We start from the raw sequence: 23,289 nt of genomic DNA, 5'->3' as shown, positions 1-23,289 counted from the left end.
GAATGAGCCACGTCCTGTGCTCAGAGATCTGTTCCCTCAGAACCGCTCTTGACTGGTTCCCTCCTGCGCTCCCTCATCTCTTTATGAACCATAATGACCGGAGCTTTGATCAAGTGAAAAGCATTAGCACCCAGCAAGGGAGGGAAGGGGGAGGAGGAGGAAGACGAGAGGCAGAGGGATGGGGGAGAGTTATCTAGTCACCTGTGAGCGGCACCTCCTTCCTTCACTTGGGTGACAACGATAGCGTGAGGCGAGCGCTTTGATCCTCGGCCTCCACTAACCTGAATTCCCAGCCCATCTGATTCTTTGAGCAGCTCCATCTTCCATATCCGGCCAACTTCCTCCTTGGAAGAAAAAGTGAGCATGCATGAAGGGTGTTGACAGACACATGGCGCTGACACCGGAGAGTGGCCCTGTCACATCGGACCAAGCATCCATCACTTGTCACCAGAGATCACAAGTCGGCGCAGAAGAAAAGGCCTCTGTTGACTGGACTGATGTCTGGCCATCAGTGCTGCCCCATAGAACTTTCTAGAATAATGGAAATGTTCTGTCTGAGTCATTCTATAGGGGGTCACTGTCCAGGTGTGGCTATGGAGTGTTGGAAAATGTGTGGCGGCAGACAAGTATCTATTTTTTAGTTCCAGTGAATTCTAATTGGTTAAATAGCCATCCCGGTTACAGAACATCCCATTGGGTGCCCTGTGGCTAACACGTCTTGCCACCATGTATACAAACACTGGTTTACTCTGGGATCTTTTCACTTCTGTACAGCTGTAAATACATCCAGGAAGGAAAAAGGAAGAAAGCTCAGCTCAGGTGTGGGTACCAGGAAACCTCAACTAGTTTGTGGGATACTCTGCCATTTATAACAGAGAGCCACCTAGTATGTAAATAATCATCCTTTAAAGTGAGAGCCATTCTTAATATCCCGAGGTCTGTTGTAGGGTGTTCAACGAAACATCCATGGGAACGGATAAGACTGAGCAGATAGATGCCTGACAGATGCTGACAGGGGGCCGTATACTCCTGTTGACTAACCCTCATCAGAGATGCATGGGACCAAACGTGCTTCAGATTTCTTGGCATTTTGGAATGTTTACCCATGCACAGTGAGACACTTGGGGGTTGGAGTCCGAAGTTAGACGTGCACTTGCTTTGTTTCAGATATACCTTATGTAGACTAACGGTCCTGTCATTCAATATTTTTAGTTCACTTGTCCTCTTGACTATGATCCATCACAAAGGTTACAATGGGGAATTTTTCACTTATGGTGTCACAGTAATTTTCGGATTTTAAGAATATTTTGGATCTTTGATGTTCAGATCAGGACCACTTAACCAATCATGTAAAAACAACCAATCATGTAAGAACAGATCCAATTGAATCTCACACTTCCTTAACACACATACATGAGAAATCCAAACAGAAAATTGATGAATGCTGAGTGTTGGTCAATAGGGCAAGTGGCAGCATTGATTTGCAAGCTACTTAATCATTAAAGTATGCTTGAACCTGTATCAAAATCTGTCCTTTATCCAAGGCTGATACCTTCTTTAAGTCCTCTTGTTGCTGAGTGTTTTTTAACTTTGGTTCATTCTCCACTGGGATCCCTGTTTCATGATAAAGGCATCAAACCTTCTTCTGTTGTAAACTGCATGATGTGGGTTCTGGGAACTGAACTACAACCCTCTTAACCACTGCACAATCTCTAGACCCATACAAACCTTTAAAAGTTTTTTTTTTTTAAGTTTAGGCTCAGTTCTATTATTATTATTATTATTATTATTATTATTATTATTATTATTATTATCAGTAGTGTTATGGTCATGAGTCACAGCATACTTCCCAGCATCTGCCTTTTTAATCCATCATGAAAGTTCAGTGGAACCACTAGGATCCTGTACGAATAAAGCTCTTATTCCCCTGGAAACAGGCAACCTGCCCACAAGAGCTGCGTACAAAACAGTAAGAATGTGAAACATTTAGAAAACCTGAAATACACACATTGTCAGAAACTGAAATGAAACTATATGGACAGTAAAAGGCCCAGATGTTGAACCACCACGGATGTGCAGCGGTTGGAATGTCTGGGGAAATTATTACCAGGCAGAGACCTGGTGGATCCTACACTTCTGTACAGTGCTGCTCGGTGGGGATCCACCATTCCAGCGGCGTGCAGCGGTGCCAGCTGTCTCCTCCATCCACTGACCACAGGCAGATGCAGCCTGTCTGGCCAAATGCAACTTCAGAAGTCACTGGCTCACCACAGCAGTTCGTGAACTTGTCAACGGTTCCTATTTCATCCAACCGTCTTGCTCTGAACACCACAGTTTTGGTTTGCTGCCTCTGACCCCTGGAACACCTTCCTCGTCTCCATTCGGAAACGCCCTCCCTGGCCTTCACATCTCTCATAGCCCCACTATTTCCAAAAGCCATCCTTGGGAATCAGAGTGATTGCCAAGGAGGCAGCTGGCAATAGCTCTAACCCGGGAGACCTGATGTCCCAGCACACACCACTGGAAGGAACTGATTCGGGATGTGCTGCTCAGTTTCCATGCTGGTCAGCTGTGTCTCCCAGGCCAGCATCCCAGCAGCTCTCTTGGCTGCCTCCCTGTGCTCAGAAGAGTCAAACAGTGGCCTTCCTTTCTGCCCCCAGGGTTCTAGCAGGTAAGACACTGTTCCTACTCCCCTGGCCAAGGAAACCTGTAGCTTTCCATTCAAAGAGCAATGCGGTCTACTACTGGAATAATGAACTCGGTTTGCTCCCCCTCATTTTAAAATGCTTTAAAAAGTAGGGCCCATGATTTAAAAAGCAAACATATGAAACCATGCCCACAGAGGTAGAAAAGTGGCCTACATGTGTACTCTGGCAGTTTCATGAAGAACAATCACATGCTCCGTAAGGTCCTGAACCCAACACACACAGCTAGTTGAAAATGCACCAAAGGGCAAGGGGAGGCCCAGTGGGTGCAAGGACTTGCTCCAAAAGCCCAAGTTCGGATCCCAGGAATCCATGTTAAAAAACAGACACGGCGGCACGCATCTGTAATCCCAGCACTCCTATGGTGAGGTGAGAGGCAGAAATACAATCAGCTGGCAGCTCGTGTGCCAGCCATCCTGGAGTCGTCAGAGCAGAGATGAGAGATCCTGCCTCAAAGCAAAGGGGAAGGAAAGGACTCCCTCCCCAGAAACTGTCCTCTGACTTCCACATGCATCCTGTGGCACACATGTGCCTACTACACACCCACACTAATACAAATGGTTTCACAAGTTATGTATGAAAGTCTGTAAGACAGGCCAACTGTTCTTTTCTTGCCCCACTTCAACTAGTCTAGTTAAAAACCAGACTTCTTCAATTTGTGTGTGTGTGTGTGTGTGTGTGTGTGTGTGTGTGTGTGTGTGTGTGTGGTGTATGTAAATGTTGGAGGGAGATGGACATTGTTCATGCATGTGGAGGTCAAAGGGCCAATGTTGGGTATCTTCTTGGCTGTTTTCCATCTCTTATTTTGGATAGGGTCTCACTGAACCTGGAGCCACTGGTTTAGCTGGACTGGCTGAACTGTGAGCCCTAGGAACCGCCCACCCCACCAGCACTGGGTTGGAGACCTGTACAATGCCTGCCTTTACATGGGAGCTAGGGATCCAAACCCAAGTCCCCCTGTGGTCCAGCAAGCACTTTACCAATGGAGCTATCTTTCCACCCCTCCCTCCTTCACTTTTTTTTTTTGGGGGGGGGGTTTCGAGACAGGGTTTCTCTGTGTAGCTTTGCGCCTCTCCTAGAACTCACTTGGTAGCCCAGGCTGGCCTCGAACTCACAGAGATCCGCCTGCCTCTGCCTCTCGAGTGCTGGGATTAAAGGTGTGCGCCACCACCGCCCGGCCCCTCCTTCACTTTTATCCAATCAGATCACTTCCCCACAATCAAAAGGAGAAATTATAAGGGGCTATAAAATGAAATTAATGAACATTTCCTTGCTTGGAATTTTTCAGTCTACTGGAGGAGTTTAAGTGAAGACAGGTCAAAGAGGGAAATGCTATCAGTTTAACTGTACAATTGTTGCTACGAAATTTAGCTGCCCAGGGTTACAGCAATGGTTAGTTAAAAATAAAATATCTCTGATTTTCTAGGCTAGAGTCAGTACTGGTCAAAAGCAAACAGGCTTTGTTAAACAAAACAATACTGAATGTTTCCAGCTGCCTGCCCACAGCTCCACGCTGGTATCTAATTCAGACTTCAGGATGGTCAAAACCAGACTCCTCCCCGCTACTCCTAGATTTCCCATCTCCGTAGGAAAGGGCATCATCAGCTTGAGATCAGAGGATGTGTCAGCTCCAGATCCAAGTGTGATCTCCACCATCATTTCCCACATCTGAACCACGTGAGAGATCTGTAGGGTCTACTTCCAAAATAGATCCCACATTTACCTTCTCATCTTCCCCAACTCTTATCAAAGCCACCAGCATCTTTGGCTTGAGTGATCAAAAGCCCGCCAACTGGTCTCTTAGTTTACTAATCCATTCTATAGGAATATTTGCTATTACACATCCAGGGGAAACAGTTCAGAAGGACAGGTCATGACATCCCCTGCTTATACCCCCCCAGAGGCTTAAACTAGCCATAGGCTGGGAACAAGCCCAGGTTGGTGGGAACAATACTCTGCGTCAGTGGACACTGACCTTCTGTAGTGCACATTACATTGGTAAACTGTCATGGGTTGTTTGGGTCTATTGAGGGGCTGGTTCTTGAAGGGGGCTTGTTCCTTCCTATTTCAGAATCAAGTGTCTTCCATGGTACCTTGTCTGGGGCTGGGACGGCCACCCTACCACTGTAACAGGGAACGCAGGACTGCACCAGAGTAAAAACTCTGTACCCTTGAGAACAGCTAGAAGGTGAATCAATCCCCAAAACACTAATATTGTCAATCTCTGGGGTAAAAATGCCTACAGCGGGGAGGGAAAGCTGGAAGGCTAGCCATTGGAAGCTTAGCCGTGGAGAGAAAGCTCAGTCAGGACTCCAAGGGTCTCAATGTTCCCAGCCAGTTTCCGCCGGACACTGATTTGATGGCGTTATCTCTATCTGTTGCCATTTGTTCTTTTTCTTGGAAGCCTCACTGGGGGTGGGGGCACTGATGTGCCAAGGATTCTCTTTATTGGGAACTCCAGCTGGCTGCCGTAAAGGAAAGGGGCTTCCCCATTTGGTTTCTGCTGGATGATCTGAGTACTCGGTTTAATGATGTTTTGTTAGCTCTTTATCTTCTTTGCTATGTACTCTTTTATTCTGGCTGGCTATATATTTTATCAACCCACTCACTGAAATTGGTTATCGTAGATCATCCTCTGGACGGTACAGAACAACTTAATAAGCTAGCCTGTCCAACTTATGGCCTCTCCTAGGGTCATTTCTCATTCCTGGAACACCCTATTGCTCCTGCTGTTTGCAGCTGCTTTTGCTGGTTCTCCTGAGACCATCCTGTAGGGCTGTTCTTCCACGACACATCTCAGCTTACATACCATATCTTTAGGGAGCTTGTCTTTGCTGATATCAACTATCCCTGCAGGTGACAGACATGCCCTGCCATCTCCCTCTTCACCTTGGTTTAGTTCACTGATGATACTTGTAATTATCTGATATTTTATAGGCTTCTTTATCGCTAATAGCCCCTTCTATGCTATCAAGACTATTGAGACAGGAATCTGGTCTAGCTCACTTACCAAATGGATTCTCTAGCAACTAGACCAGAACAATAGTCCATAAGTGGAGAGGAATTAACCAGCATAGAGTGCTTATCCACAGATCTTATTTATGGATCTTTTGAGCACCACTGAGATAAACATTTAGAGGTTCTTCCAGAAGGGAGACCAGTGTGTTTGCCAATGATCAGCAGGTGGACACAGACCTAGCTGTAGAGACAACTGAATTCCAAGGCAAGTCCTGTCTAGACAGATGTCTTAGGCATTAGTTTTCTATTATAATGGCCTAAAGGGCAACGATACTCTTTGAGTTTGTGGAGAAAAAGCCAAACGATGAACAACAGGCTGCTACGGACTTGTGTGCTAATGCCAGAGTGTTAGCCTTTCCTGTGAACCACAACTACCATGTGAGTTCACACATTTAGTACTTTCACTGAAGCCAGCATGGGGATTTATTTACTAAAACAGGGTGGTACATTAGAGGGCTGCCGTGCAGCATTTAAATGGCCTCATTTCCACTGGAAGCCAAAATAGCATTTTACAAGAGCATCTTTGCCCCAAATGTGAGAAGACACATCATTTAAACAGAATTTCATTGCAGTAAATGTCTTGGCCCTCACTGAAAACCTATTCTGAGACTATTTGCTTATCTCTCTTTATCTAGGATGATCAGTAAGAAATAAAAAATGTGTGATCACAATGTCAGGGCTTAAAGTCCCCAGTCATCAGACCACAGTGCACAGTTTATAGGCAAGAAAACAGCCCAGAGAAAAGCCAAGGAAGTTTGGAGGCCACAGAGCTGTGGAAAGAACTGGGGTTGGAATTCATTGTTCCATCTAGTCTTGGTGTCCCTGGGCATCTCCATTAATAAGGATATACAGAGTACTTCAAGTACATGAAGCATGAGTCTTAAAAGTTCTTATTAATAAAATCAAACCTGGAGCCAGGTATTGGGGTCAACGCTGAAAGATCAGAGAAGCAGAACAAGCCACAGCTTCCTCACCTCGCAGTTCCTCAGCTGATCCTGTTTCCTCAGACTGGATGCCTGTGGTCTTATCCAAATGGATCTCAGCTGAACTGCTTCTTGAAAGCCTGAAAGCTTAACCAGCTCTAGTTCCTGGTTTTCATGCCTTATATACCTTTCTGCTATCACTTGCTGGGATTAAAGGCATGAGTCACCATGCCTGGCTGCTTCCAGTGTGGCTTTGAACTCACAGAGATCGGGATGTAGCTCTGCCTCCCAAGTGATAGGATTAAAAGTGTGAGTGCCACCATTTTCTGGCCTCTATGTCTATCTAATGGCTGTTCTGTTCTCTGACCCCAGATAAGTTTATTAGGATGCAAAATATATTGGGGGACACAATATATCACCACAGGTACAAGGCCTTGAGCTAGAACTGGTGACAAGGAACATATAAGTCCCTGTCCTTCAGAGTAAAATAGGGGCACAGAGATACCACAAGCTAAATGGTCACTGGAGTATGCTGGGCTGTCGTGCACCAATGGGCAGGCAGTGGGATGATGCAGGACCCCAGGGGGGAGTGGCCTGATGAGCAGATTACCAGAAGGCCATAGAGGTCTCTGCAGGCATGCATCTGGAAGCTTGATGTCCCAGGAAGGTGGGAACGAAGAGCCAGAGGAAAGAGGAAGAGACCCCTGGCAGAGAGTGCAGCATCCACAATGGCTCAAGGTAAAAAGCCAGCACCTCCACTGAAAATCCTAGCCAGCATAGCTGTGGCAAGGTGCACCAAGAAACCCTGGATAGCTTCTGGCCCCAGAAAAACCAGGACACCAGGAGCTTGGAATTTCCAGTTGCGCCCCATCCTCCGGGGGGGGGGGGTGGAAGATCGAGTCAACAAAAGATCACACTTTCAAGATGAAGCCTCTGTGCAAGGTGAAGATCCTGTGTATGAGCCTTGAAGTATCTCTGGCTTGGGGAATGCATCCATGTACCAGGACGCAGGTGTATCTGCTCTCATGGGAACAGAAACTCTTCTGTTGGGGGTGTGGGGCTTTGGACCTCACCTCTTCAGTTGGCTATATATGTGACTCCTTTACCATATTTTTAAAAATCCAGTAAATATATATAATATGTTGTTACAATATATATGTTTATATTATATACTTTTGTGTATTATATAATACAACATATAGCATCACATATTATATTATATAATATACATGATATGTCATAATATGTTATATCATATAATAAAAATAATATAAATATATAACTATATTATATATATTATAAAATATAGTTAAAATATATTTATACACAAAACGAGGGAGTCTGAGGCATAAAGCTAAGTATAGGATCAGAGAATAAGAGCCTTGAATGATATACTAAGGTATTTGGACATCACTATGGACTCACCCAAAGGGCTTAACTATAGTATATGTGTGAGTGTATATGCGCATGTGTGTGTAAGAATGAGCAACTTGATTTGCTCTTGAGAAAGTCCCTCAAAGATACAGTGGATGACTGAGAGGAGAGTGGCTGAGGGGTGTTGGTTAGGAGACAACTTTTTACACCTGCCAAAATCATGAGTTCTGACAGTGGGGGATAAAAAGTAGCTGAGGCTGGGAGAGTTTCCAGGAAACCAGTGTTGCCAGGTCTTGACAATTAAGGGAGGGACACGATGTCAGGGAGGGAGGGCAGCATCTCAGTAGACTTTACCAAGAGGGCTTTCCTAGTGTGTTCAGTGACAAACAGGGACGTCCCAGACCAACAGATGGTCACCCACTCTTGGATAAGACCAAGTAAGACTGGAACACTGGGGTGGATCTCATGGTTCAGGAAAGGCTTGCATTGAATCTTAGGCAGAAGATGAAACATCTACATTGGGGTCATACTGCAGGCAGTTGGTGCAAAGGCTGGAGAGGGAGAGAGGAGAAGATGCAGATCTGGGCTTAGGAGATAGGACCACAAAGGACAGTGTGCTCCCCAGTGACACTGGGGGCTACCTAGAAGAGAATCTCCTTCAGGCTGTCCTTCAGTGCAAATCGGTGGCCACATGGGAGATACCCTACCCTTTCCTGAAGATGCAAATCTGGGGTACCTGGCTGAGGTCCCCAGTGACTCAGATGAAAAGATAAGGTCTGACGCTGTATGGGGTAAATAATGATTACTGGGGTTAGACATCACTGTACCCACAGACTCACACAGTAGTCATAAGTACATTGGCTGGCCTGGCAGAATTTCCAACTACTCTGCTTCTGGTTGTATGCATTTTGGCATTTTACAAAGAGACACATTCTAGATAAATAGACAGGCAATTGCCTTCTTGAATGACTTTGCTTGGTAAAATTACCCTGAACTTATCTTTAAAATTGCTTGTCTATGTACTGAAGTATTCCTGTGTTTTAGAAGATGGGTCCAAGTTTTACATTTTAAAAAGAATAATCTGCTTATATATGTATTATTTGAGTTACCATTTTACATAAATATAGCAATTTTAGTATTTATTTATTTATTCATGAGACAAGGTTGCTCTGTGTAGCCCTGGCTGTCCTGGAATTCACTCTGTGGCTCAGGCTGGCCTCAAACTCAGAGATCCACCTGCTTCTGCCTCCTAAGTGCTGGGATTAAAGATGTGCGCCACCACTGCCCAGTATAAACATACCAATTTTTAAAAGAAAATATTTGGTCACTGGAGAGATGGCTGAACAGTTAAGAATGCCTACTGCTCTTACAAAGGCACTGGGTTCCCAGCACCCACACAGCAGTTCATAACTGCCTGTAACTCCAGCCACAGGGGATCTCAACACCGTCTTCTGGACTCTGCGGGCTCCTGCATACACCTGATGCACACCAACTCACACAGGCTCACATGGATACATATTAAAATATCTTTTTTTTTTTTTAAAGAAAATATTAGCAGCCAGGCAGGGTGGCTCATACCTGTAATCTCAGCACTGGAGAAACTGAGGCAGGTGAACTGTTATGAGTTCATGAACAACCTGAGCTACATAGTACCAGGTCATCCAGAGGTGTGTAAGAAGTCCTGTTTCAAAAATCAAAACAAGGCCTGGTGGTGGTCGTGGTGTTGGTGGTGGTGGTGTTGGTGGTGGTGGTGGTGGTGGTGGTGGTGGTGGTGGTGGTGGTGGTGGCACACGCCTTTAATCCCCGAACTTGGGAGGCAGAGGCAGGTGGATCTCTGTGAGTTCATAGGCCAGCCTGGTCTACAGAGTGAGATCCAGGATAGCCAGGGCTGTTTAACAGAGAAACCCTGTCTTGGAAAAAAACAAAAAACAAAAAAAAAACAAACAAAAAAAACTGTTAAAAAGAAATACATTTCCTATTACTCTGTTAAGAGAGAGCAGAGTGGGGAAACAATGACTTGGGATTTATTTTAATGTAATATTTTCTTAGAACAAATAAGTCTATAAAAAAGAAGAACCCGCCAAACAAAGTGGTCTGACTGGGCATTGTAGGCCTTTCCTGTAACTTATTAAGTCTCCATGGAATATTAAAGCAGAAACGGAATTACACTGACATGTCAAATCTCCTACTATTCAAATGGAATGGAATTCCCCTCCCCAAAGACTTAAGAGGTAAATAGCTATTTTCTGGAAATTCCATTTTAGCGTGACCTTAGTCTCAAACTATGCTGGAGTAAGACTAAAAAACCCACTCACAGCAGTCCAAGAACCCAGTCAGCATTCACGGAGGGTTATGTCAAGGGCTGCTATGGTGGAGTGGGGGAAGCTGTGCAGAGCTCAGCAGCCCTTGATCCTGAGAAAATGCACCAGCAAAGAAACTTCTGGGTTGGTGGGTAATAACATAATTCTAGAAGGTGTGTTGTCCATTTTCACTTTCCAACCCAAGCGGGACGACCACAGCCAACCGGTCTGTGCATTATGGGTCCTTAGAAAAAGTGCCAATTGCAGGTGACAGATCTCCCCCTTCCAGAAAAAATGTGGCTTTAAACAACTGTCCCATACAGCTGAAGAGATGATGGCCCCCTGGGTAAAGGTGCTTGCTGCTAAGCTGCCAGCCGGAGTTCCATCCCTGGGACCACATGGCGGAAGGAGAGAACTGACTCCTCCAAATTGTCTTCTGACCTTGAGACACGTGCCATACATGCACAGCTCCTACCCCAAATAAAAAACATGCAAAATGTAATTTAAAAAATGTCCCTAGAGTACTAGGCCAGGATTTGCATTTTTAAAACCTTTACACCTTCTGGGTTATTTGACCTTGAGCTCCAAAGGTAGGTAAGAGGGACTGTGACAGAAAAAGTCTTCACAGTCTAACCCAGAAATTCAATTTTATCTCTCCACTTTTTCAATTAAAGTGAGTGAGGGATGGGGACTTTTCTATAAGTTTGGTGTTTTGCATATTTCTTCTTCTTTACAAATAGTCCGAAATTATTCCCATTATGTCCTAGGATATTAAAACCATTTTTTTTTAGACTGTTTGTGGGATTCAACCTCCTTTGGCACCTAAACCCTTGAAATGATCCAGGAAGTCAACACTATGCACCTAAGTCTTCATCTTAGGCTTTTTGTGAATTCACAGTCTAATCACGATGGGGGAAAAGATGCTTAGCAAGTTAGCATGGCCAGAATCTTAGCGCTCTTAGTCTTTGGGTGGTATATATTAGATTCTCATTTAATCTTTAAACCTCTTGGGGGAGCCCCATAAAATGAACAGAGAGCACAGATGGAACAGGGCCTTTCTTCTCATCTGTTCCTCCATTCATCCACAGAGAAGGCTGCCTCTGTCTAAGGCTTTCTGTGGTTGAGAGAGCGGTATTTCTTCTGAATCCTGCCTAGGGATTGGTTAAAACTATAGATTACTGGTTAAAAACTATTTTGCACCAAATAGCCTGATGGGACATCCCGTTCACTCCCAGGGTACCGTTTTCTCAGCAGCCAAATCCGAACACGATGCTTCCACACCTCCTTTCCGCCTTTGCCTTTTACCCCTTGAGGTGTTTTCCGAGACAGAGCAGCTAGTCTGCACCCACTCCGGGAGCTATCACTTCCATAGCACCCTCTGCCAAGAGGATTCACGTTCCAGACACGTCTGCCCTACAGAAACGTAACTCTTAAGAAAGGACGCTGGCGGAGACAGCCTGGGCTAGAAGTTCAGCCACCCTAGTCTCTTCTCACTTCCACAAGGACTGTTCTCAACCGTGACAGAGAAAAGCACTTCTATGAGACTTCGGTAAGACGCTTCTGTGTGTCCCTGGAATTTACCAATGTAATAACACGATCTCATAAAAATAGCGCCGGCTTTGAACTGTTAAAAATAAAAGCAGATGCTTCCCTGTGTCGGCCATCCTTCCTGTGCCACGCTGAGCCTGGGGTGTTTGCTTTATCAACTGCCACCAGGAGTCTTTGGCCTTGAAGTAGCAATTTCTCCGTGACAGTCGTGATGAATAACCAGGCAGTACAATGCTTTATCTGGGCCTCAGAGGGCTCAAATGTTACCACAGAAGGCTTCAATTTTCCACTTAGGATCGCTTCACTGGCTCCTTAAGTGGGATAGAACTACTTGAACTTTTCTGCTGTTGGGACAGGCTCTGGTCATTCATCTCGAGGAGTTTGTTGGTTTCGAAGTGCAAGGCTCTCTTAGGTCTATCTTTTTTTTTTGAAGTTGAAAGGCAACTTCAACAGTATTTACATTAAAATTCAGATTCCAGGACCAAAGAAATAGCTTGAGGACACACATTCAATGCCCGGAACCCACACAAAAAATCTGGACAGATCTTTACTCACGTGTCTTTTCCACAGGCCTGTGCACATCTGTCTCTCTCCCTTATCTTAATAAAACTCTTGTTAGTGGAAAAAAAAATCTGGACATGGTAGCGTGCTAGAGAATGAGTCAGGTGGATTCTAGGGACTTGCCAGCCACTCAGCTTAACCTGGCTGGTGAGTTTCAGGCTACTGAGAGACCTCATCTCATAACACAAGGTGGAGGGCATCTGAGGAATAACACCTTTGATTGTCCTCTGGCCTCCACACATATGTACCATATGTGTACATGCACCCATATACCAACACACGGACAGACAGACAGGCATGCACACATGTATACATGTCCAGAAAACTGAAAACCAAATCAGATTCTATAATCCAGCTGCGCCTTACCCGTGCCAGGGAGTCGCTGGACTGGAAGTCGGTCTTCCCAGCCTTTGAAAGGCGGCGTTTGTCATTGCTGGCCCCCAGGGGAGCTTCTGCATTTGGAATTCTGAGCTCTGCTCCCCTGTCCACGTCTGACTTCTCCAGATGGGGTCCAGCCACATCCTTGAGAGAATGCGGGCCACTCTCTAGCTCAAAGGCATGGCCATTTCCGAGTTCGGGGTCTGTGCCATTCTCCAACTCAGAGCTGGGGTCATCGGCCACATCACAGCCGCTGCTGCTCTTGGGCTCTTCGGGGGCCTTGTTGATAGGGGGTCTGGAAATGACGCCAAACTTTCTTGTTCTTCTCCCCTTTTTGGAGGTTTGGTCACCCAGCTCCAAGGCAGGCGTCTCTCCCGGTTCTGAGCTGAGGCTGCCATTGTTGCCATTGTAAGTCAGATGGGCTTTGTGCTTGAAGCGCCGCAGCATGATCAGGTAGATGAAGCCGCCATTCCAGCACTGTTCAGCCAGGTAACTGCAACACACAGACATGCGCGGTTAGACTGCAAACCCTTCCTGGACACAGTGTCAGCGCCCAGCCGGGACCTGGTGACCGAAACCCGGCCAACGGACTGAGGCACTGTGCTTCCCAGCGAGCTCTGTCTTTTACTATATCCCATTGTTGATGTTGAAATGATCCCCAATACCTCGAGCAAACAGAAGATCCCACAGACTAGAAACTTCTAATTTGTCTCTCCTAGAGTCTAGAACCGGAGCTGGGTGTTTCTATGAGAGTCAATCGCAACATAGTATTAAAAAACTAAGATTCTTCTTGTGTTGTTTGCTCTGCAGTGCTCATGAATGAATCTACTCTACTTCTGTACTCTACCTCCAGTCCCTAAAAATGAAAAAAAATTCTTGGGGACTGGAGAGATGGTTCAGCAGTTAAGAGCACTGGCCTGGGTTAGAGGACCTGGGTTCAATCCAGTACCCACATGCAGCTCACAACTGTCTGTAACTCCAGTTATGGGGGATCCAACACCATCACACAGACATACGTGCATGCAAAACACCAACGCACATAAAAATAAAAAAATTAATAAATCAAAAGAAAATTCCTGTAGAAGTAAATTCTAGTATTCCTTAGCATAATAAGGCAACTAAGGTTGACAACATTTAGTTGTATGTTTCAAAACAACTAAGAGAGGGTTCTGAATGTTCCAAAAGAAATGGCCAATACTGGAGGTGATGGGTGTCAATTACCTTGATCGGATCATTAGGACACATATTTGTCACTTTATATCCCATAGGTATACATGCTTATACGTATTTAAACAGGTGAAGAGACTGAACAGAAAAAAAAATCTTCACCCCTTTGACAATCTCTTGCACTGGAACTACACAAGACTCCCATCTCTGTGTGGCTGATGAGTAACACTACAATTCCCAAAGTAAAGAACAGATAAAGCGGGGCTGGCAGGAGAGACGGCTCCGTGGCCAAGAGCACTTTTTTTTTGCCGAGGACCTGAGTTCAGTTCCCAGTACTGCCTTGTGGCTCACAACCGCCTGTAACTCCAGGGAATCCAATGCTCTTCTGACTTCTCAAGGCACCAGACACGTATATGGTCCACATACACAGACAAAACACACATACACATCAAAAACAAAATAAACTGAAAAAAAAACCAGAGATAAAACAGATGGGAGAAAGTACGCATTCTGATATTAGAATGAGAAGGAAATGACCAGGACAATAAGAACTTCTGCTTAAGGGCAGATGAAGTGAGACCAGATGAACGCCGAGCGTACACGGGGCGTTGGTGTGTCGCCTGCTAAGGAAGCTCTGGCAGCCATCCATGTGTGGGTCTTTTCTTGTTAACGGCTCTAGTTTGGGCTTTTCAGAGCGTACACGGACTGCCTTCGAGGGCATCACATTTAGAGGAGAAAAAGTCATTGACAAAGCTGATGAGGACCAAGAACGGTGTCAAAAACCATCAACCAGGAACAGGTGGAGGAGGAGGGGACCCTCAAAATGGAGAAGGCAGGTCACAGCCAGTCACTTTTTCACGTATTTGAGGGCTGACAAATACAAAGACACAGGAGACAATAAAACTGAGAGCATGCATGGAAGCGTGACACAGTATCTACTCCAGAACTTGGGGAATACGAAGAAATGAAGGAAGTAATGGTTGGTATTTAGGAGCTCAGATCATTAAAGCTACAGTAAAGACTTCCTCAAAGTCAGGAAATTAAGACAGGCTGGGCCCTCCACTCCCCACAAAGATCAACATGTACAGATCCCCAAAGAATCCTGGGGGAAATGCCTATATCACTGGAATCTCGCCACCTCCTACACATCGCCGGTTCCCAAGCAAAGAGTGTCAACAACTAAATCCTTCATAAACCCAACCTGCTTCCTACGCTTACAGAACCACAGGCCCAGAGGCTGTGTGACCTCCATCCGCAGTGAGTGAGAAGTAGAGAAAGAGGCTTCCGAAGGGTACTGAGGCACCTGCTCCCCCTCCAGGCAGCGGCTGATTCCAAAGAAAAGAGGATGCTGGGTAAACAGACATTACGATTCTGTCATCAGGGAAAATCAGACGGGAAAACGGAGCTCTCAGCATGTGGGAAGGAGGGCAGCTCATCTTTCCTCTCGTCTCACCATGAACGCCCATGTCAGCAGCATGCTGGTGACAGAAAGGGACGCCACAGTGACTGGCTTGCTAGGAATATGCTAGAGTCTGGTCCAAAGGATCCCCCACACTTAATAGTCAGATCAGAGCCATAAGGACTGGGATGTGTTCATGGAAGAATGCTTGCTGAATATGTGTGAGGCATTGGGTTCAACCCCAGTAACACACACACACACACACACACACACACACACACACACACACACACGAGTGGGGTGTGTGTGTGTGTGTGTGTGTGTGTGTGTGTGTGTGTGTGTACCGATATTTTCTTTAGTCCCAGAAAGGCCAGCCCACTATTTTGAAGTCCAAGACCTAAAATGTCTTTTTCCATATGTGCTCTCATGGAAGCTCCTAGAACCGTGGAAGGCACCTGTGGTGGAGACAGCATTTCAGTTTTTCTACAGGGTCTATGCTGGGCAAAACCATAAAGCCAAAAATAGTTTATTTTCAGTTTTGCACCATCTCTCTGCCTTCTTCTGGCTTCCTAGCAATAAATAATACCGCGACACCGGAAAGGAACTGTAAGACAGGTAGTTTTGTTCCTTCCTGGACTCTGGATTTTATAAGGTCATCTCAAAGACAATGGGTAATTAATGAATTATGGATCCCATAATAAGCCAGTGAGAAAGACCTTTTGGCTAAGGGGGGGTCATTTCCTTAGAATTCTTAAAATCACCTTACATCTAACAGACCCACCCATATTCTCTATCTATGTGCCTCCAAATGATTCAAATGATTTACCTAGCCTTCATTTCCAGTGTGTGTGTGTGTGTGTGTGTGTGTGTGTGTGTGTGTGTGTGCGCGCGTGCGCGCGCGCACAGGTATGTGTGCACACGTGTTTGTGTGCATGTGAAAGACATCAAGGATCAAGGACAACCTTGGGTGTCATTCCTCAGGTGCTGTCCCCCTTGCCCCTGCAAGATGTCCCCCTGGTCTGGTCCTCATCATGAAAGATGGGCAGTAAGGCTTATTTGCCCAGCACGGGATTCCAAGTATGAGTCACCAGGCAGGCCTGAAAATGTTCTTCTTTTCCTTGTACTGAAGTCCTCCCGGTTGCAAGGCTGCCTTTACTGGCCTAGCTGTCTTTCCACCTCAAGCATTAGAAACCTTACAGCGAACTTTGCAATCAGTTGGTCTTAGCTTTGAGTTGTTGTAACAGAAATCTGAGCCTTGGCTATTCATAAAGGAAAGGGTTTGTTTTGGCTCAGGATGCTGAAGGCTGGAGAGTTCTAGGTTGGGTGGGCACATCTCACAAGTAGACTTTAACTCATGGCGGACGGAAGAGGTGAGTGGATACAGGATGGGAGACAGCAAAGGATGGGCTTGCTGTACAGTAGTCAGCTCTGGAGAGGACCAATCTGGTCCCGTGAGAATTATGACGGGACAAAGGCATGAATCTACTCCCAGCTCAAGCGCTTCCCACCAGACTTTAACTCGAGGCTCAACTGTGTGTGGGGGTGTGGGGGGTGGGTAGGGGGGCAACCAGCCTTGAACAAACTGCGGCGTGGCAGCTAAGAAAGGGTAAATTGAATGCGATGAGTGCCGTTTGAGGTTTAGAAAAATAGATTTCCTCTTCATAAAAAAGGCCTGGGGCTTTTCTGGAGCTTCTCTATGGTAGTGTCTCGATTCTCCACTCCCAAATTTAGATTTTGGCAAATAAAATTATTAATTTAATTAGAACTTGAATTTTACTTTAACTTTCCGAGGATGACTTTAAAATGAAAAAAGGCCAACATATCTGATAATGAAATTTTATTATATTTTATTTTAAATTGTGTGTTGCTGGGTGGTGGTAGCACACACATTTAATCCCAGCACTCAGGAGACAGAGGTTAGGGGATCTCTGTGAGTTTGAGTCCAGCCTGGTCTACAGAGTGAGTTCCAAAACAGTCAGTGTTACATAAAGAAACCCTTTCTTGAAACACACACACACACACACACACACACTTTTCAAAATAACTTGGATGTCCAGCACTGGGCACTGCTTATGAAATATCATATAAATTAAGAACTCTAAAGGAATTCTATAACTCAAGACTTTTCAACAAAGTGGAAATTCCTACTTCATCTCAGAATGCCAGACACTCAGTGTAGATGAAGGCAAACCCTAATCAAAGGAGGATGTTCACACATGGTACTATGACAGTGTCTGAAGGGTATATGTTTTGTTTTTGTGTTTTCGATTTAGGGATGAAACCCAGGGCCATGTACAAGCTAAGTATGCATTCTGTCATGGGGCCAAATCATCAACATGGGATCTGAGTTACATAGAACAATAGTAGAAATCTGGAGTGAAGGCTCACATCTCTAATCCTAGGCTAGCCTCAGATACAGAGTAAGATACACACACACACACACACACACACACACACACACACACACACACACTCCCCAGATTAGGTGCTAACCACTACTCTGTCATTGGACAAACAGAGATCAACTGTTTTTTGCTCATGGTTGTTTTCTCCTGAGAAGTAATGGAGGTTGAGTTGTCTTTCTATGGTTCTTTGGAGGTTGGGTTGTCATTCTATGGTTCTTTGGAAACGTGCTAAAACCTCGTCATTCCAGAGGACTCTCAGAGGTTGTTTAGAGGTTTTGAAGAAATGTGGGTTGGGAGGAAATGTTAAATACACGGAGATTAATTTCCCAGGGAAGATTTGGCTGAGAAACAGAGGGAGGCAAGTTCAGACAGATCCACAGAGGGGAAAGGAGCTAGTTACCCGTGGTAGTCTGCCTTGGGGGCTGCCTTCCAGAGAGCTTGAAGTGGAGGGATAAGACTCACCGATTCCACAACCTTCTCTAAGAAAACCTGTGGGTATCACACATTTAAAAAGTGAAAATTAAGTGATCGCTATGGATGAAGTTGCATGCTACCCATAGGGAACCAGGGCTTGGGGAGATGGTAGAGATGCAATAATACTCTGGCTACAGTAATCTAGATTTATCTATGGGGAATATATTCCAAGACTTCCCAGAGGATGCCTGATGAAGGGACCATTCTTGCTCTATATACTGTTTTTCTCTGTACATACATTTTCAAGTTTTCAATTTTTCACTTAAGGCTTCTCTTTGGCACATCTGAATTGTCATTAATTCTACTCTGGTGCTTAATTGGCTACAATTAAAGAGAATAGGGGTTATCTGAACACAATCAATCGTTTAGCACAACAGTTGACCTACTAACCAAGTCAGCTAAATGGCTAGCAAGTTGGCAGTGGAGACAGCATGGTCACCCTGGACAAAGGGATGGTTCGCATGCTGGGCAAAGCAGAGCGGGATGGCTCCAGAGTCCCTCATGCTCCTGAGAAGGGTGCACAATTTAAAATTATGAATTGTTTCTGAAACTTGCCTTTCACTATTCTCAGAATGAATGGCCATGGGCAACACAAACCGCAATAAACGGGACTGAGCGGAAACAGTAAGAATTAGTGTACTATTATTCCCGTGAACAATGAACTGTCTGTCATCCTTGACCCAGAAGCCTCATTTCTTTTGTCATCATTCATGAGCCTACAGCAGGTCAACCAGTGTCCCACCAGTCAGGCAAAACCACAGTTCTTCCCTTACAGCAGAACAGCGCACAGAACAGCTGGTTGACAACTGGTTTTGTTCCTAACACCAGACTTACAAAAGGAGCTCAACATTTTATGGGCACCAGCGACTGAAATGTAAATCAATGTGCATCTGAAGTCTAGCCAGTATGCAATGTCTGCAACGTCCTGCGTAAATCCGGGTTGATGGCCTTTAGGACAGCCGAGAGACATTTCTATCTCTCAGCGTTGAGTATAGACATGTTCCTTTTCCATTTCAACTCTATCTCTTGCAACCTCGGAGACATTGTCACATCCATTCTATGCTGAAGCAGACTATGGGTTCTTTCAATTCCCTTCTCAGATCTTCCAGAAATAAAGGGGTGGGGGTGGGGGTGGGGCACTGCAGAGAAACAATTTGGGAAAAGCAGCAAAGTCCTGGGGTTGACGGGAACATCATCTCGATATCCATGTAACAAGGTCATCACTGGTCTTGATCTCAGAAGCTCACATCTCACAGTAATAGGGTTGACTTCACAACCTCACCAGCAAATTCTAACACTTAGCTGCCGTGTGACTCCGGCAAACTTCTCAGGAGGGAAGTGGAAGCCTGGTGCTTTGCTAGTACATCCATGAACTCTGGTGAAGACTGTTTTCCTCAACGTTTTTCGTGCAATCTACAGTCCTGAGAGGTTCCTTCCTATGCTAGTTCCTAGACTTTCCACACAGGCTGTTGCTCCTGATCTTCCCTTGCAAGGGGGCTGCTATCAAATGCCCCAGAAAAAAGTTTTAAGAGCTAGAACCCAAGATATCTTCTAGAGTAGAGCTACCCACTTAATGTGAGGACAAGTCCCATACTCTCCTGCCAATCTCCTAAATTCCTCCCACAGTAAAAGCTGCTGGAAGCTCTGGGAATGAGAGTCACATTCTCCCTTTCTGCTCGGCCTTCCCCAAACCAGCCACAGCTGGCCGCTCACCACCAGCAGATGACCTCCCAAGTCCACCTAGTGTCCCTCTCCCTTCTTCAGGGGCAACTGGGAGAAGGTGGAACCCCGTTAGCCTGTGTGTCTCAGGGGGCCACACGAGGCTTCTCACACACGAATTCAGACATTGACGAAATGTCTGCGCCCTCTGGTTCCCCGACTTTCAAGCGGTTCCAGACCCATCTTGAAACAATTTCTCCAGCTCGCCTCCATCCTTCCAGGGTCCGTTCCACGGGTTTGGCCTGAGTCTGCCCTCTCCTTGTGCCAAGCCTGGTTTCACTTATGTCAAAACAGCCTCCATCAAAATTGCAGGCTCCTTTTCAGAATGGCTTACCCTGTTCGGAAGTCAGAAAAGATACTAAGAGAAAGAGCAAGGCCACTCTCCCCATCTACATGTTCTGGCCGGTGTCCCGCCTAATTCTAAATCCTATGTAGAACCTTCCTGTTCCCTTTTCATTTCCTCTCTGGCAGGCACGGCTAGGCTGACAGGTCCCATAATTGACTAAGGGTCATGCAGACTGCCTGCCAGCTGTGGTCTTCCTTCCTGAGGCAAAGGGTGCTGCTACTGTGAAGCTGGAGGAGATGCTGGAGTCTTTCCCTGTGGACCATCCATCTTTGCGATCCGTTCGGACCCTTGCTGGCTTAGAGGCCTCTGATTATAAGAAAGCCAAGTCAACAGAACTCTGGCCTAGAAAGACAAGCAAGGCACGTCTTTCCAGATGTGGGGGGAACGATGGTAAAACCTTGGCATCCACCGAGTAGCTGGAACTGGGTTCTGATAGTGTGCGCTGTTGGAAGCCTCTGGTTCTTAGTTCTTTTCAGATAATGTAAATGCCTTTGCATTTTCCCTCTTTATCAGGATTTTTAAAGTAACTGCATGTGAAGCATACATACACACAAAGCCTTCAATGGCAGGATGTGCGATACAAACGTTAAAGACGCAAAGCTTGCTTAACCACGTTTGCATTAGAAGTGCTCCACACCAGCGAATTTCGTCATAGAAACGGGGCAGGGACCAGTACTGATTAACATCAAACAACATGCCATGTTAAGTCTATGAACACAGAACCTCGGGTCAACCTAAGACAGCCTCATCAGGTAAAAAAACCATGACTCACTTTTCCAACGTGAGAAAAGCCAAAGCTTGTAAGATTAACAGGGCCACTCAGCCAGGATTCAAATCCACCTAATTCCAAACAAACGGTGGAAATAAACTTGGGATTCATGGCGAAGTCCTGTCCTGATGTTGAGATTTTATATATATATCAGGCTTGAAAACAGGAAAAGGTTGCCAACTTCTAAGAGCCTAAAGAGGCCTCGTAGCAACATCAGAAACTCTATTTCAGTGGTAAGTAAACACCCCAACTATGTCTCACACCCATAAGCAAGGGCTGTAGGGAAGCAAGGGGCATTTCCAGGCAGGCCCACTTGGCAGGGAGGAGGTAAAGCAGTTTCTCAGGGTGTGGGCGGAAGTGGCCAACTTCTGCATTTCATCTCTGAGTAATGAGCTTGCATTAGTCTCCAAGAATGCTGGAAAAATGGAGGCAGTATTTGTTCAGCTTATTTAAAATCAGAGCAGTAAGGAGCCATTCTGGCCAGCAGAGGCGGAGCCAAATGGCAAATCCAAGACACCTCTGCAATGCTGGCCCCTCCCCGGGGCACCTGACTCTCAGTAGTTCTCGCCCCGCCCCCCCGCCCCCCCCCCCCGCGCGCCCCCCCCCCCCCCCCCCCCCCGTAATGAGGGAATGCGCTCTACCAACACCTGCCAGCCTTTAGTCTTTCACCTCTGCTCTTGTGGATTCACATGGAAGAAAGTGTGCTGTCTCGTAAGATGGGCCAAGGAGGTGCAGGTAGATTCCCAGGCTATGTGACCTCCAGAGCCACACCGAGTGGCTCTCCTTCAGGTGGGACCTTGCTGATGACCAGCATGACTAGCTCATAACCTCTAGTGGTGAACTTCTCAGGTCAACATTACTCTGGGGTAATTCTTGGCCAATGACTGGGTCAAGTGGGACATGGGTCTTGTCAGTCCTGACTTCCTCTGCCACCTCCCGGCCCACACTATCCTTGTCCCTCATCGGGCTGAGAGACCTCAGGTCTGATCAGGTGTATTGGCTCCCCTCCTCCATCTGTCCAGCTTCTTCTTTCTTTTCAGGCTTTACCCCCACGAACAGTTTCCACCCTTACCTCCAGCTCAGCATCTGCTTCTTGGAGAACTCTCCCCATGAAGGCAATATACTCAGATCACAAGGCAGTTCCCCAAAAGCAGGGGCTGGAATATGACAGTAGGAAACAGGACTCAGCTAATCTGAGCATAGAAGAAGCCAGTAGGGAGGCTTTTTAAACATTCTAACAAGTCTACCCTTAACCCAGTAGCTGTTGGGAGGCTTCTGTGGGAGGAAGAGTCACTTCGGAGGGTGGCTGCTATGGGCTGCCCATGCCCCACAGTCAGGCACTGATGGGCATCACGAACTGCATTCAGTGGGTTATTTTTAAAGACTTATTAATTTTATGGGTATGGATATTTTGCTTGCATGTCTGTCTGTCTGTCTGTACTGTGTGTGTACCTAATGCCTATGTAGGCCAGAAGAGGGTATTGGGTCCCCTGGAACTGAACTTACAGATAGTTGGGAGCCATTCATTATATGGGTGGTGGGAATTGAACCCAGGTCCTCTGGAGGAACAGCCAGCCCTCTTAACTGCTGGGTGGGGAGGAGTTGGTGGGAACAGGGGTGGATAAGGTTAAGATAGATTGTTCACATGTACAAAAATTTCAAAGAAATTTTTTCAATCTTTCAAAAGAAAGTTTAGAAAATTAAAAAAAACTGAAAATAAAACTTGCCTATTACGTAACAAAATTAGTTTTTTCTATGAATGAGTTTCCCTGTGACATTTCCGTACATACATGCATTATTGTGTTTGACTGAATTCCCTCTCCCAACTGCCCTATCTTACACACACATCCATATCCCCTTATCCTGTTCTTAACAGCCCAACTACTACTTTCTGGTTTATTAAAAAACAAACAAAGAAACAAACAAACAGATTCTATGTTTGAGTGGAAAAAAACCATACTTGTGTCTGGCTTATTTCGCTTACTATGATAACCTTTAGTTCCACTCATTTTCCTGAACATGTCATGATTCATTCTCCATTATGGCTGATATTCCACTGTGAATATGTACCATGCCTTCCATGCACAGGCTGATCCCATGTCTTACCTATCGTGAATGTTGCTGCATAGATCACGAGTGTACAGTTACCTCCCTTGGGTAGACACCCAGGAGTAGGATAGCTGGGGCGTACAGAGAACCCTCC

General features: G+C 45.8%; 1 protein-coding gene across 1 annotated transcript in view; it reads right to left on the bottom strand.

Annotated features, from left to right (window-relative positions):
* Pdzd2 (PDZ domain containing 2) overlaps positions 1 to 23,289 on the bottom strand; it is a 222,995-nt gene that overhangs the window by 88,465 nt on the left and 111,241 nt on the right. Inside the window, exons 2-3 of the mRNA XM_059276087.1 lie at positions 12,796 to 13,300; positions 202 to 344 (exon numbers count right to left, since the gene is read on the bottom strand). Coding sequence (XP_059132070.1) covers positions 202 to 344; positions 12,796 to 13,300 — 648 coding nt within the window. The remainder of the gene's footprint in view (positions 1 to 201; positions 345 to 12,795; positions 13,301 to 23,289) is intronic.

Source organism: Peromyscus eremicus, chromosome 11, assembly GCF_949786415.1.
Source record: "Peromyscus eremicus chromosome 11, PerEre_H2_v1, whole genome shotgun sequence".
NCBI classification, from domain to species: Eukaryota; Metazoa; Chordata; class Mammalia; order Rodentia; family Cricetidae; genus Peromyscus; species Peromyscus eremicus.
Note: the sequence above shows the minus strand (reverse complement) of the source record. Positions and strands in the feature narration are given on the sequence as shown.